Source organism: Elephas maximus, chromosome 4 (genome assembly GCF_024166365.1).
Source record: "Elephas maximus indicus isolate mEleMax1 chromosome 4, mEleMax1 primary haplotype, whole genome shotgun sequence".
Lineage (NCBI taxonomy): Eukaryota > Metazoa > Chordata > Mammalia > Proboscidea > Elephantidae > Elephas > Elephas maximus.
The window spans coordinates 115,209,937-115,225,466 of NC_064822.1; the positions used below are offsets into that span (position 1 = coordinate 115,209,937).

The 15,530-nt window shown below is 38.6% G+C and overlaps 1 protein-coding gene across 1 annotated transcript; it reads right to left on the bottom strand.

The window, feature by feature from the left end:
* Nucleotides 1–10,513: 10,513 nt before the first annotated feature.
* On the bottom strand, nucleotides 10,514–11,368 carry LOC126076434 (olfactory receptor 6C2-like). The gene has a single exon (XM_049884950.1). It carries the CDS (start codon nucleotides 11,366–11,368, stop codon nucleotides 10,514–10,516), a length of 855 nt encoding a protein of 284 aa, XP_049740907.1.
* Between the last annotated feature and the right edge of the window lie 4,162 nt (nucleotides 11,369–15,530).

Sequence of the window (15,530 nt, forward strand, 5' to 3'; positions counted from 1 at the left end):
GTGTTGTATATGGTGTCTATGAGTTGGAACCCACTCAACAGCATTGGGTTGGTTTGTTTAGTTGTTTTTGGTTCAATCAATTATTGAGACAGGAATGTGGAAATTTTTGTGTATGGTATTGGATTTTTTCTCTTTGAAGTTTATCAATTTTTGCTTCACATATTTTGAAGCGCTGTATATACATAAGCGTTTAGGTTATTTATGCTCTCTTGAAGAATAAACCTCTTTTTCAGTAAGAAATGACAGTCTTAAAAAAAAATATTTTATTTTTGTTGTTGAGAATATACACATCAAAACACTCCAATTCAGCAGTTTCTACATGTACGATTCAGTGACACTGATTACATTCGTTGAGTTGCACAAGCGTTCTCACCCTTCTTTTCTGCGTTGATCCTTCCCCATTAACATTAATTCACTGCCCCCTAAGTTCTTGTCTCATCTTTCAAGTTGCTGTTGTCAATCTTTATCCCATTAACATTCATTGCTCTGAATCTATTTTGTCTGGTGTTAACATGGCCATTCAAATTTAAAAAAAAAATTGTAATTATATTTTTTTATTCTTTTGCTCTTAACCTATTTCTGTGTTTATATCAAAAGCTGCTTTCTCAAGGGCAGGAAAGAATTGCCTCTTTTTTTCCCCCCAATCTATCTTTACCTTTGATGTGAGGCATTGAGATTGCTTGAGTTAGAAAAAAAAAAAAAAAAGAAGTGATTATTAATTTGGTTCTGTTTGAATCTACTGTCTTACTATTTGTTTTCTAGTATTCCCATTTGTTCTTGGTTTCCTTTTTCTTCTTTCTTTTGGGTTAATTCCATTTGTTCCCTTTGTTGGCTGATTAGCTATAACTCTGTGTTATGTTATTTTTGTGATTCTTTTGGATTTATAGTATACATATTACACTTATTGCAATCTACCGTCAGCTAATGAGAGGCCACTTTATATATAGTCAAGAACCTTGCAAAGGTGACTTCTATCTCTTCCTTCCTGGCCTTTGTGCTATTGTTCTCATATGCTTTAAACTCACAATATTTTATGTATTTGTGTGTGTGTGTGTGTAGGATTTAAACTCTCAATTATCATTTTAGGTAATTTAAATATTAAGAAAATAATTCTTTTATATTTGTTCAGGTTGTTACCTTTTCTGGTGTTGTTCCTTCCTTTGGAAAGTGCGTATTACTATCTGGTTGCAATTTACTTCCGAGGGACTTAACATTTTTTGTAGAGCATATTTGCTGGTGATGAATTATTTTAGCTTTTTCTATTTCTGCAATGTCTTTATTTCACCTTGAATTCTGAAAATCTTTTTTGTTGGGTATGGAATTCTAAGTTGCCATTCCCCTGTCTCCCCATACTTTAAAGATGTTGCCCGGCAGTCTTCTGACTTACACTTTCTGTCAGGAAGCATGCCGTCATTCCGTTTTTATGTAATAAGATTTTATTCTTTGTCATCTTGTGAGATCTTCTCATTTTATCTAGTTTTAAGTAACTTTATGATGCCTCATCTTCTTTTTTGTGCATGTGAGCTCAGGGTTTGTTGTGCTTGATGTGAAAGTTTGCAAATCGAGTCAGTCTCTCATATAAAAATTTATATACATCTTGCTATACACTCCTAGTTGCTCTTCCCTGATCAGTAGATGTATATTTTCCATTGAATTTAAAACATTTTCCCTCGTTCCTTTTTTTATTTCTTCTGTTCCTCCTGTCTTTCTTTTTTTAGGGGATCCCACTTATACAATGTATTGGGCCACTTGAATTTGTCTCACACTTCCATAATATTCTGTTCACTCTTTCTTTTTCATGTTTTTTCCTTGTGTGTTTCACTTTGGATGGTTTCTAATGCTATTTCTCCCATTTCACTAATTTTTATTTCTGCAGCACCTTACTGATGTTAAACTCATCTGGTGTTTCTTTTTTTTCTCAGACAGTTTAGTTTTCATTTCTAGAAGTTTGGATGTTTTTAATAGTTTCCATGTCTTTACTTAACTTGCTTAACACTTCTTTTAGCTTCTTCAACATAATCACTCTTTTAATGTCCTTTTCTTTTAATCATGTCATCTGTCATTTTTGGGTCTGTTTGTATTGATCCATCTTCTCATTTTAGGTTGAATTTTCTACTTCTTTGCATGCCTTGTAATTTTTCACTATACATTAGACATTATGTAGTTTACCTTTTTGAAGTCTGGATGAATTGACATTCCTGTAAAGATTCTTTTCTTTGTTATATATGTCACTTGGAATTAGTTTGGTCCTTTCAGGTTTTGTGTTAATCTGTGTGACACTGGACCAGACCAGTGCTTAGTCTAATGTTACTCCCTCCCCCAATATCAAAATAAAATCCTTCTGAATATTCTGTCTAATGCCACGTAAATTAGGAGATTTTCCTATTATGTTTGAGTGTGGATAAGAACTACTTCCATTCCAGTGTGAACTCAGAATATTGTTCATTGCAGTCTTTTGGGTGGTTCTCTCTTCAATCTGATATAATTTTCTCCAATACATAAGCTAATTGGTATTTGTGAGGGACCCTCTATACTTTTCTCACTTCTTGGTACCATTTCCTGTGACCTCCAGTCTCTTTAGCCTTCCTTGGACTCCCACCTCCATCTCAACTCTAGTTGATGTGGATGGTGAGGTCCACATGAGTTCCCCTTTCTTGCACAGTCTCCAGGCAGTGAGCTGGAGAAATGTCTCTCAGGGATCACTGTCCTTCATTTCCTGGTGTTTAATATCTGGAAAACTGTGGTTTTATATATTTTGTTTGGATTTTTAGTGGTTTAAGCTGAAAGGGCACGTATGGTCCCTGTTATGCCATCTCAGTCTGCACCCATTCTCTTTTTATCCTGTTTTTCCTGATATTAAAACATTTTGTAAAGCTCTTCACCTTTGAAAATCATCATGATAACTTGCTACTCTGCTTATTATAAATATTTCTGTAACCACTTCTTTTCTTTCATTACTTATGATTTTTCCTCAAATATTATCTCCTCTTAAAATTCTTTTCAATACTGTTTTTAAAAACTCATATCCAGTTTAAAAGTATTATAAGAATTATAATGGTGTTTACACCCAAATAATCCTTAGAGTTATCCAGGTATGTATTTGGCAGCAGCAAAGGCTTGCTCCCTCACCTTATGAGATGAATACTCTTTGCTACCTAGGAGAAGTGATATTTGGGATTGGGTGTTGGTGGCAAGAATATCAAGGAAGGCCTGCAGAAGGGAATGACATAAGATCCATGAGCTTGCAATCTGGCTTAGATATGACTTAAAAAAAAAAAAATGACTTAAGCACACATTAAATTTAAATTTCAGAAATGGCCACAATACATTGCAGCTCCTCTCATAAAAGGCAGAGGGTGGCGTTGATTTTGATACCCCTTGAACTTGTGCTGCTCTTAAGAATTGTTTTTGGCAAGTAGCTGCTGACATGAATTATTTTAGTGGAAATAAGGAATATAAATGTGACGTGGTTATTTGTTTCTAAGTAAGCTGAAGAACTTGGAAAAGAAAACAAAATCATTGGCTTAGGATATTAATTTCTCAGCTCCAACTAGGAGCAATGAATCAGAAATCTATGACTTCCTTGAAAGAAGCCCCTTTCTCCTGTGGCTGCAGGATTGAAACTCCTGGAAACCAACCCCAGTCAAATTTTGTGAAAGAATTACTTTCAATACAATTGAATTCGCAACCCCCAGGGTGAGTGATCTTAAAGTTATAACACTAATTGAGAATTAATGAGATCCTATATTGGGAGGGCACATAATGGTAGATTCCTCTGAAGCGCCATATTCTGACCATCTTCCTTTGCCAGAAAAGCAGGCATTTATATCCTGCCTCAAGAGTTTATCTCCTTTTGCCTGAAGAAACTGCAATGACCTCTTTTAAGGTAATTTTCTTTCGGGAGAATACTGGACTTGTGCAAGACTCATCCTAACTTTATCTTGTTACTTAGAGCCCAATAACCAGGCTCAAGTTCCAACATACTCCAGAGCATTGAGTACACAAGGCAACCGGGAAGGAGATACCATAATACACTGACAGAATTTCAAGATTTCGATAATTTCTCTCAACAGAAAACTGAGAAATATCTGTGGGAATGGATCATAAACTATTTGGATCAGGGAAGAAGAAAATTAACAGTGGATTGGCCTGAATTTACTGATATGAATGCTATACCCAGGGAATCTGTATTCAAGGAATTATCTCAAATGTTTGGGAGTGGCTCTACTTGGACCCAAATGTGTCCTACACTGAATGAAATTGACATTCCAGAACTTCCTTGTTATGCTGTAGAGGCAAGCATCCCTGGATTTAGGGAGATTGGGATACTGGATTGGATTTATTATGTAAAACCTACTCACCTACTGTCTAACAAGATTCCCAGGGGAGTCTAGAGAACATTTCCTTCAACAGCCTTTAAGAAACACCTTGTTTAAGGAGGCCCTGGCCTCTTGAAGTCCTCTTTGGCTATTCTATGAAGTCCAGGATCAAAACAGGAAAAGGTGTTATTAAAAAAGTGATCCCTGAATTCAGTGAGATAAAAGGGTCCATTTACGCAGGGGCCACATAATACTTACACCTGAGAGATAGGTATATGTGGTTAATATAATGGGCAGCAAAGCCAAGGTGATAATCAAGAAGGTTTGACCCACAGAGATCTCTGATGTTGATGAAATAATCATGATATCCCTGGATTTAAATAGTTGGACCGCCTACTAAAATGTTATTTGTGTAGGTTGAAAAGCTTTAGGTGTGGTGGATTGAAGTTTGACTTGAATCATCCAAAACCATCTTTAAACAATGCCTCAATTTCCTATTTATTAGTCAGCTGGTCATAGGAATTAATCCATGATACTAGGGGAATAGGTTGAAAGACAGAAGGCAATGTAGCAGGTGTAGGAGAAATGGGAATCCGAGCCACTCACTTGTGCAACTTATTTGTGCCTTAAGAACTATCTCAGAACAAGGCTAGAAAAGTCTGGCATGCAGGTATTGATCTATCATTTGCTTATTTTTTTATACCTGCTAGTAAAGGCCAACAGGAAAATTATGTTTTTAGCTGGCAATAAAATGCTACCTAATTTTAATAGCCTTCTCTCTAAATGAGATTTCTAGGGGTCCAGTGGTCTAGGATATGTCAAGATATTCTTTCCAAGGTGTCAAGCAAATTGTTGTAGCATGGCCAGTGGGCCTCTTTTGATTCTGAAGGCAACATATGCCTCACTTGAATGTGGTATTCTCACCCATAACCTGAATAACCAAAAAAGATGTCAGTTTTGAGTGCTGCTCAGAGCCATACAAAGGCTTTGCACCAGCTCCAGGCACCCTTGCTTCTCTATCACTTAGACTGTATGTTCCTGCAGATATTACATTGCTTGAAGTATCTTATGGTATAGAGATGCTGTATGAAAGCATTGGTGGGGGCCTGTAGCTGAATCATAGTGTGAGCCTTTAGGATTTGGGGGCAAAGTTGTATCATTATTTGCGGTTACTGATTGTTTTGAGAAAGAGCTTCTTGTATGCTACAGGGTCCTGACAGAGACTTGCTTTACCATGAATCACCAAGTTACCATGCAACCTGACCGAACTATTAGTAACTGCTTGTTTCTGACAAACCGAACCATAAGGTTGGGTGTTCATACAGTATTCCATCATCAAGAGATAGCGGTATACATGTGTTTGGCTTTATTTTGAGATAGTTCTTAAGTCACAAATAAGTTGCACAAGTAAGTGGCTCAGATTCCCATTCCACCCACTCCTGGTACATTGCCTTCAGTCTTTCACCCTATATCCTTAGTATCATGGATTAATTCCTATGACCAGTTAACTGAAAAATAGAAAATTCAAGCATTATTTAAAGATGGTTTTGGATGAAACACTGAAACTTCCTGAGTGTAAGCAGCTATAGTGTTGGCACTGAAGAGATGCAGTGAAAAGAAATCTTACCAGGAAAAACTCTGAGCCACGTACATGGTTGGTCATTTTGCCTGGACGAAGAGATGGTCAAATGTATGGATCTACACTGTATGGTAATAGCTATTCAGGTATATGCATTCCCTCCTAATGGAAGCAACTTTGCTCTTGCCTGAAGCATGCTGGGGATGAATTCGGGATGGACTCAGGCTAAGGTACAACACTGGGAGTGGCATGACTGGGCCAGCGGCCAAGGCTGAGGAATGACTTAGCGACAGGAAGGAAAACATCTGGGCCTTGATGTGAAGTCTCTGGGAACACTGACTACCCAAGGACATGGGAGAAAAACAATGAACCTTGGTCCCAGCTCGAGTGGTACATAAGCTTGGATCCCTTGCTAGGTCGCTGTAGAAACTACTCCAGCCAGCCACCACTGGAGAGCAGCTGCTTGCCCGTGTCAGTAAGTTTCCCTGAATAAACTCATGAATCTGGAAAGGGGTATGTGCCAGTTCTTCGGATTATCTGCCAGGATGCACAGCGACGGTCTTCCTCGCTGGGGCTGTCCCCCAAGAACACGAATTCATGGTTTGTGGCTAATGGATTGATTGTATATTGAGAGCTTTGAAAGAAAAGCAATTGATAACTGAGAGGACTAAGGAGAAGGGGTATGTGGTTTGACCTCTCAAACTTGACATAGAGCTGTGAATATATTTGCCTCCCATGAAAACGATCACTAGAGAGCAGTCTCAGTGGAAAAACAAGTTGATAATCAAGTGGACCAGATTATCTATTCCGTGGGTAATCAGTCAGCCTATTTCTCTTGCTACCCATGTCTTTGCCCAATGAGATTATGAACAAAAAGGACATGGTGGCAGGGGTGGGGTCAGTGCTTGAAATGGGCTCATTAGAGTCTCTCTCTGATTCTCTTACTCTGCCCTTATCCAGACTTCCACTTCCCCAGATCCTCCCACCCTTTTTTAAGCTCTAATTCTTCAATAAGTATTTTCTAAATGAATTGATGAAAGCATGACTGACTATAGTTGATACTAAGGAATTAGCCTTCATTTATCAGCAATAACCAAATTGAAAATGCATCTGTAGGTTTTTTTTTCTCCCATATGAAACTTTTTAATGATTTATTTCACTTTGCTTCCAAACCTAAAACTTCTTATATATTAGGGAATATGAGAGCTTTTAGAGGATTTATTTCAAATAATATTCTGGTATAAGCAGAAAATTGCCAGTCTTTGTACTTGGTACTTCTAGAGCTTTGTCTACTGATCTCCACATTTAGAAAATGCCTATGGTGATTTCTAGCAGGCCTTAGTCTGTTTCTTCTTTTTCTTTTTGCTGTGCTTGGTTTAGAAAAAATGAAGAAGAGGAAAAAGATTAGGTAGTGCTAGAAACCACCACAGTAGGCATTTTCTAAATTTGGAGATCAATAGACAAAGCTCTAGAATTAATTTAAGCATCTTCAAAGTTCACTCCTCACCACCCATGCCCACAAATGCACACCCAAATTAGAGCAGAAAGGTGATTTTGATTATTGCAGTCAGACAATTTAGATCATTAAGACTCTAAATGGGCTTGTTAGTGTCTCTTTTTCTGATTCTCTTACCCTGTCCCTATCAGATTTCCACTTCCCCAGATCCTTCCACCTTTTTGTAGCTTCAGTTGGTCAGTAAATATTTTAGCAGATAAATATTATCTACTGTATTACATTATATTACTCTACTAAATTATATTATTCACCCTAATACCTATCGGAGTACAAAGGTGATTTGAGTTATGGCAAACAGCCAATTTAGATTCCAAGGGGAAGTCTCAATGATCTGAAGTGGCTGTCTGAAGTAAATCACTTTTCTAGTCTACCTTGGATGTGCATTTGTCAGGATGGTAAGGAATGAATTGTAAACATGCCCAAATTAAATCAAGTGCAGGAGAAAAAAAAAAAAAGAAGAACAGTATTTTGTAACGACGAAATCATTTCATATACTAAATTCACTGGTATCTAGACCGGAGTGGTACAGGGCAGACATTCCTTAGAAGTTTCTAACCAAGGGAGAGGAGTTGCGGCTGAATGTATTTGGGAATGCTGAGGTAAAGTTGCTCTCTAGAGCTCTGGATTTGGACATGGTAATGAAGAGGTTTTTTTTTTTTTTTTAATTTGGAAAATATAATGATAACAGTTTTTACAGAGGATGCAAGGATATAAAATAACTTTGGATAGGTGGTAGTTTTTGAGGGGCATCTCATTTCCCAGAATTTTAATGCAGGCTATAAAACTTCTGTATTTTCCCCATAGATAATTAAGACCTATTAGAAGGATCTAAGCGGAGAAAGGAAATCTTGAGATGGTTTGTGGGATTATTAGAAGAAAAGGTGAGATAAAAGGAGATCGACGAGGATATTTTATAATACTAGTGTTGAGATGGTAAGACTTTAGATGAGAGTGGTGATAGAAGGGAAAGAAACAAGGTATAAATGCAGAGACAATTTTGATAGATTTAGAAGTCTGAGATAATTACATACAGGGGATTTATATGTCAGAAATTATTCAGAGAATCCCAAACTATTGCTCTTTTGGAGATACAAGTAGAAGTGTTTTGTCAGTATATTGCCCAACCTACATCCCCTTAGCTTAGTACATGAAAGGTATAATTTTTTTACAGCTCTTGGTAAAGTTGATGGTTATCAGTTAAAGATATTGTGAAAATCAGAACTAAAATGTGCACAACTCTCATCATCTTTGATGCCAAATAGGCGTATATTGGGGTTCCATGGCTCCGTATTTTACTTCTTAGTAAGCTTTCCTCCCTGTGAGTGATATGACACAGGGAAAGGAAAAAGAAGTTCAAGTTACTGTAGAAAACTGTGTTGTCGATGTCCAGACTAGGTGGCTAACTTTCATGAAGCTACTACATTTGTAAGTTTGCTCCAAGGCATTCCTAGATGCAGGCACCAGCACCTAACAAGGAGACAAGAGCTGGTTATTTGAATATCTCAATAGACCTGACATTAGCTGTCATCATCTTAAAGTCTTGGTACTCAAATTCTGATCATCAGACTGGTTGCAACAGCATCACCTGGGAGCTAATTAGAAATGCAAAGTCTCAAGTTCTACCTCAGGCAAACTGAATAAGAATCTGTATTTTAAGAAGGTTTTCAGGTGATTCTCAAAGAAAATATTTGAAGCACTGACCTAAAGTTTTTGTGAAATGTCTGTGGCACTGGGCTGGGACCATGAGGTGCTGGGTGCAGCAAATATTGAAATTCACAGGAATAGACCCTGACTCCAGGGGTTCAAATTTGAGACAAATGAGATCTTAGAAAAATATTTACACAGATGTATTATCATCTACTGGATTTGAGAAGAGAGGTTGGGAGAAAAAGTATCTTTTCCTTTGATTTACTGTTTCATAAGGAAAAATATCCAATCCTAGAATGCTAACTTGGGAATACTGGTATTAACATTCTATTAGAATACTATGACTTATTAATTTTTGTTTCAGCTGTATGTGTAAATTGACACTACAAGAACTGTGTAGAGTTTGATGAGCTCTTTACCTTGTTCTCAACTTTAGCGTCCTTCGTTCATAATGGAGGAAATGCCCTCATTCACCTGGCCTGTTAGGAGATTTATTTTATGACATAGTCTTGTGAAAAAATACAAGTGCTAGGATTCTAGACCTGTGAGCCCAGGGTGTGATATTTTGGACTGCAAATGCCAAGATATTCGTTAGGATTTCAGAAATGGTTATTCAAGTACTCACTGGGTTATTTTTTCTTTTGGCGATAAAGACATTTCATTTGCCAAATGCACTGATATCTAAAAGATACCTAAGTAAGATCAACAGTACTGTTTGCTGTGAATTATTTACATAAGGCAGAAATATAAATTCAGGTGCTTGTTGGCTTTTAGGCTTCTTCAATTATTCCTTTGCTTTCATTTTTTCTTTTGAATATCTTGAGTTAGAAAGGAGAGGTTAAGAAGGGGCTCCCCTTGCTTTTATCCTTTACAAAAAACTTTAAGTTCCACTTTAATAGAAAAAATTTAGTGTGATGAAATACTTCCATCTTTATTCTTCTCTCTTGCTGACTATGGAGAAACCTAAAGCTTTGAGCTGTTTTACAGGGTCCCTGTAGCAGGATAGTTTGCATGCAAAAAGTAAGGAATAAATTAATTAACTCACCCATTTTTCTTTGGCAGTGCACTTTAGACCAGGAAAGAATCCTGAGATAATTTTTGTCCTGAAAAAGAAATGAATAGGCAGAAATAGAACTCGAATTTTTGTTGCTGTCTTTTTTGTGTTTCAGCTATAACGATGACAAGACCTCATGTGGGCTTTGGAAATCTATTTTCCTGTCCGCTTATGACAATGAGTCACTATGAATGGTCTGTTTGAAATAAGACTGTAAAGCTTATGCCAGTCTGGGGTTCTACGAGTAATTAAAAAAAAAAAAAAAAAAACTTGTGGTTAATGAAACTGTAGTTTAGATTTGAATTAGAACACACGGTGAAAGAAGAAACAATTATATGTAAATATTATTGAAAACTTAAAATCTCCTAATGCTCTGAAAGAAATGCAATCTTTTTTATTCAGTCATTGAAGGCTTGTTTGACTTGCTTGTTTCGTAGAGTGTAAATGAAAAGGTTCATCAAAGGGATAAATGAGGTGTTGAGCAATGATACCACCTTATTAAGGGCCACTCCTTCCTTTGCTGGTTTGATATAGATGAAGATGAAACTTCCATAGCTGAGGGAAACTACAATCACATGGGAAGAACAAGTAGAGAAAGTCTTTTTTCTTTGCTGAGCAGAGGGCAGTCTTAAGATGGTCTTGATGATGTATGTATAGGATACAATTACACACACTAGTGTGAATATGAGGGTTAGCACAGCCATGGTTAAAACAATTTGTTCTACAAATTGCATGTCTGAGCATACAATCTTCAGAAGAGGAGATGCATCACAGGCAAAATGGTCAATGAGATTGGAGTTACAGAAATCTAGCTGAACTCCCAGGCTAAGTGGTGGGAGTATGACAAGTAACCCAGTCAGCCAACAGCCAAGGACAAATATGGTGCACACCCTGTCATTCATGATGGTGGTGTAGCGCAGAGGCTTATAGATGGCCACGTAGTGGTCATAGGACATGACAGTTAGAAGAAAGAATTCTGCTGCCCCGACAAAGATGACAAAAAATAATTGGACTACACAAGCATTGTAGGTAACACTTATGTCCCCAGTTGTCATGCTGTACAGGAATCTAGGAACACAGACAGTTGTAAATATTATTTCTAAGATGGAGAAATTGCGAAGGAAAAAGTATATGGGTGTTTTGAGGTGAACGTCCAAGAGTGCGAGGAGGATCATGATTAGATTTCCAGCGACGGTGAAAATGTAGGTAAGAAACAGAAATACCATCAGAAAAAACTTGTAGTTGTGGGTCATCTGTTAGTCCTAGCAGGATGAATTTTGTTATTGCACAACGATTTCTCATCAGTGATTTTAGTTATGTAATGAGCCTGTGTCTTAAATCACAAGCTTTGAATCTGGGGAATAGACTATAAAAACAATATTTCAATATGCTAAATGTAGAAAATTCAGTCAAGACAGTAAAAGCACATTTTTTTTCCTTTTACTTGATCATCAGCAATGTTGATGTAGAAGTGGCTGCACCCTGCTTCATTTCCCTGGACTCTGCTTTACCCAGGGCTTCAGAGTGAGGTTCATGAAAAATATCCATCTGATTTCCAGTAGGATCTCACAGTCCACTGAGAGGAAGGCAGGCATCATGGTATCCCCAGTGGGGGCTGCATAAATATTGGCTACATGGAAAAAAAATGATCTGTGTAAAAATTTCATTTCCCCATTTGTCAGGGCAGTGCATCAAGTTGTTCTCATACACTATGGTAATGTGTTCCCACCAGTGGCTTATCTGTACTATTTTTCATGCTTTACAACCCTTGTTCCTTTCAAATAATGCCTGCTTAATCTCACTCACATCTTACTCGACTTCACCGTTTGGCTGAACTGTGGCAGTGTCCCAGGGTTGTCATGAAATCCCGAATCACATACTCCTAAAGAATTTCTTCTTCATGCTTCCTTCATGATAGCATGCTGAAATATTCCACTCTGTTTCTCTCCTATGCCTCTGCTTTGCCTCCTCTTCTGAATTTGCATTGTGTATAGGTTTTCTGATAAGAGATTTGTTGGAACTTAAAGGATTTAAACAATAAGGTGACCTCCATGTGATGCCTAATATCCCACCCATCCCATACCATGCCTTCCCAACAAATAGGATGTTCTATGGTCTTTCCTAGAAAACACAGTCCTGTCTTAGACTTCCATAATCCTCACTGGGGACTTGCGTTTTATACATAGCTATTTATGTACACAGTGCCTTCTGAGTCTGCCATCTATATCCAAGATGGAAAGAGGTGGTAGAATCCACTTGGGAAAAAAGCTGACCTCTTTGCCATGATTCCTTTCTTCAAAGGCTCACCTTGCCCTTGGGAATGTTACTAATCGTGGTTGCCCCTATTACATTGCACATTTCTGCCCATCAGCACTCTGGCCCAAGGATGGACTCTGACTCTGTGTTTAGTCCCCCAAAGAACAATTATCACCAGGCATTAATATTTAACAAGGATTATGTATGACATAAGGCTCCTGAGTGATGCATACGAAGCCAACTGAATGGAGCCATTCTACTCTGTAACACATAGGGTTGCCATTGAATTGACTTGATGGCTATGGACTTTTTCTTTCTTTTTTTGTGTATGATGTGGAGAATATAATTTTACAATTAGGTATGGATATTCTTAAACCCAACCAAACCACTTGCCCTGGAGTTGATTCTGACTTGTGGTGACCCCATGTGTGTTAGAATGACACTGTGCTTCACAGGGCTTTCAGTGGCTGGTTTTTGGAAAGTAGATAGCCAGGACTTTCTTTTAAGGTGCTTCTAGGTGGACTGAAACACAAGGTTTTCAATTAGCGGTTGAGTGCATTAGCCATTTGCCCCAGTCAGGGGCTCCATAAAAAAAAAAAATTAGATATTCTCAAAAGCCAACATATCACCTTACGAGTTTTCCTAAAAGACTGCTTCCTTCTAAGGATTGTGAAAAAGAAGCCATCTTTTCTCTACCTCCCAGGAAGCTCTCGAGTAATTTTTCATTCCTCGTATTTACTAATTCACTCACCCATTCCAGTAATGGAGGCAATATCACACCTCTAAGAAATGTCAGGGCTGAGTTTTATCCCAGGTCAAACTAGATCCACAGCTATGGCATTTCCAGGAAAGCTCTAATTTTAGAATTTTTGGCTATTTCAACAATCATTAATTAATTCAAATGTCGGCTTTTCAAATGTTTCTTATCCATTCAGAATATCACCAGGGCATCTGGGTTTCTTCAATAAATCCCCCCTTGAGACACTATTTTGTAATATGAATGGTTTTTATATGACATTTGAAGATATTACCACCCAAAATACCATAAGTGTTGTTTTTTCTGAGCTTAGGGAAGGCATAATTTTGTTTGTTATTTCTATTGAGGGGAGCTGCCCCAGTGTGACAGAGTTAAAGACACCTTTGTAGAAAAAGGCTGGTGACTGAGGCTAATGGGATAAACAGTTTGTCTGAGTGTTGGCAACCTTTAAGTAATGTATGTTCACACAGAGATTGCTCTACTAAACCAGGAAGTGGTGCTTTCCCAGGAACCACACATTTTCCCGGTTAGTGCCCCTGATGTTCTTCTCTTCCTCTTTCCTTGCCTGTATAATGCAGTGCCTTCATGTTGGCCTCCAGTGACCTCCAAATAATCACTGGGTGGCATCTCCTTCTCTTAAATCATTCTGCCTCCCTTACAAATCTTAAAAAAATAAAAATCTTTGAGGTGGGGCCAAGATGGTGGAGTAGTCAGATGCTTCTGGTGATCCCTCTTACAAAAAAGACCCCCCAAGACAAGCGAAACATTTATATATATGACAAGCTAGGAGCCCTGGACATCAAAGTCAAAGTTAGGAAATCAGGCTGAGTGGCAGGGGGAGGGAAAGACGGTTCAGAAGCAGCGAGGAGTTGGGGGACCTGACAAAGCAGGAATCAGCACCCCTCAGGCACGATCCCGTTGAGCGACCACCCCGGGGCTGGATGTAGCATTGGGGGTGCAGTTTCATCAGGGAGAGAGAGTGAGCCACACAGTCTGCTCACGCCTCCAGAACCAGAGAAGAACAGTGCTCTTGGCAAAAGCTAAGTACTTGTGTCTATTTTACTGCCCCCCAGCCCCCCAGCCAGCTTCAGTGGCTGTTGATTTCCCTGGGCCGGAGATAAGCTCTACTGCACACCCTGAGCCATTCTCCTGGCCTTGGAGAAGGAATAAATTAACAACTGGGGAAGAAGATAATCTGCCACCTCCACTAAGCTGGGGGCTCAGGGCAGAAGTGGTTCCTGTCCAGGCACAAATGGTCTACAGGCTTTGAATGCCTTTAACCCTGCATGGATCTGTGTGGGCCCATTTCAGGAGATCAGGCCCTTGTGACTGCAATGGTATATATGCTTGAGATCTGACTTCACCTGTCTCAGCTGTGTGGTGGTGAGGTGGGTTTTTGATGTTTGATACCACTTTGCCTATTAAACAGGGTCCTCAGCTTCCCACATCAGGGGTCTTAGAAGTGGTCTCTCCACAGTCGTCACCTAGCCACCCACATCAGGGGTCCAAGGATAAGTGGTGCCTCCCAGTCTTTACAACCATAAGCACTGGGTGCCCATGGTTTGGCTGCAGAACCCACCCACCTGTGCACTCTGGGGAACAGGGACACGCTTTTCTCACAATCAGGGGGACAGTTGTTAGCTCCTTGCCTTGTTCAGATTGTGACCCCCTACTGCAACTGGATACCTGTGCATACAACAATCACCCTTGCCCCTCTAAGACTGTAGGACAGAGCCTCTACCACACACTTGATGAACTACCTGGATGCCTGAAGTGAATCCATACAAGAAAAAAGAATGGACTCCTAGAATCATATACCTGGTAACAGCTCTAGCCATCTGGTGATAGGACGTTAGAGCTTCAAAGGTCGAAATGATTAAACTAGCTCACTCAAGCAGCCTCTTTAGGCATATCAAAACAAAACAAAGCAAGAAACTAGGATACAGTAAGCAAACATAAAATAAATTAATACAATAACTTATAGATGGCTTGGAGACAACAGTCATTATCAAATTCACATAAAGAAGCAGAACATGATCGCTTCAACAAGCTCTCAAAACAAAGAATCAAGGAATCTTCTGGACGAAGATATATTCCTAGAATTACAAGGTGTAGAACACAAAAGATTAATATACAGAACTCTTCAAGAGATCAAGAAGGAGATCATGGAAAACACAGATCAAGCCAAGGAACACACAGATAAAATGGTTGAAGATCTTTAAAAAGGTTATTCAAGAACATAATGAAAAATTAATTGGCTATAAGAGTCCATAGAGAGACAGCAATAAGAAATTCAGAAGATTAACAATAAAATTTCAGAATTAGACAACTCAGTAGAAAGACAGAGGAGCAGGATTGAGGAAATGGAAGTGAGAATTAGTAAGATTGATGATAAAACACTT

Coding starts and splice junctions, on each gene's coding strand:
- LOC126076434 (XM_049884950.1), bottom strand. CDS start 11,368: ATGACCCACAACTACAAGTTTTTTCTGATGGTATTTCTGTTTCTTACC.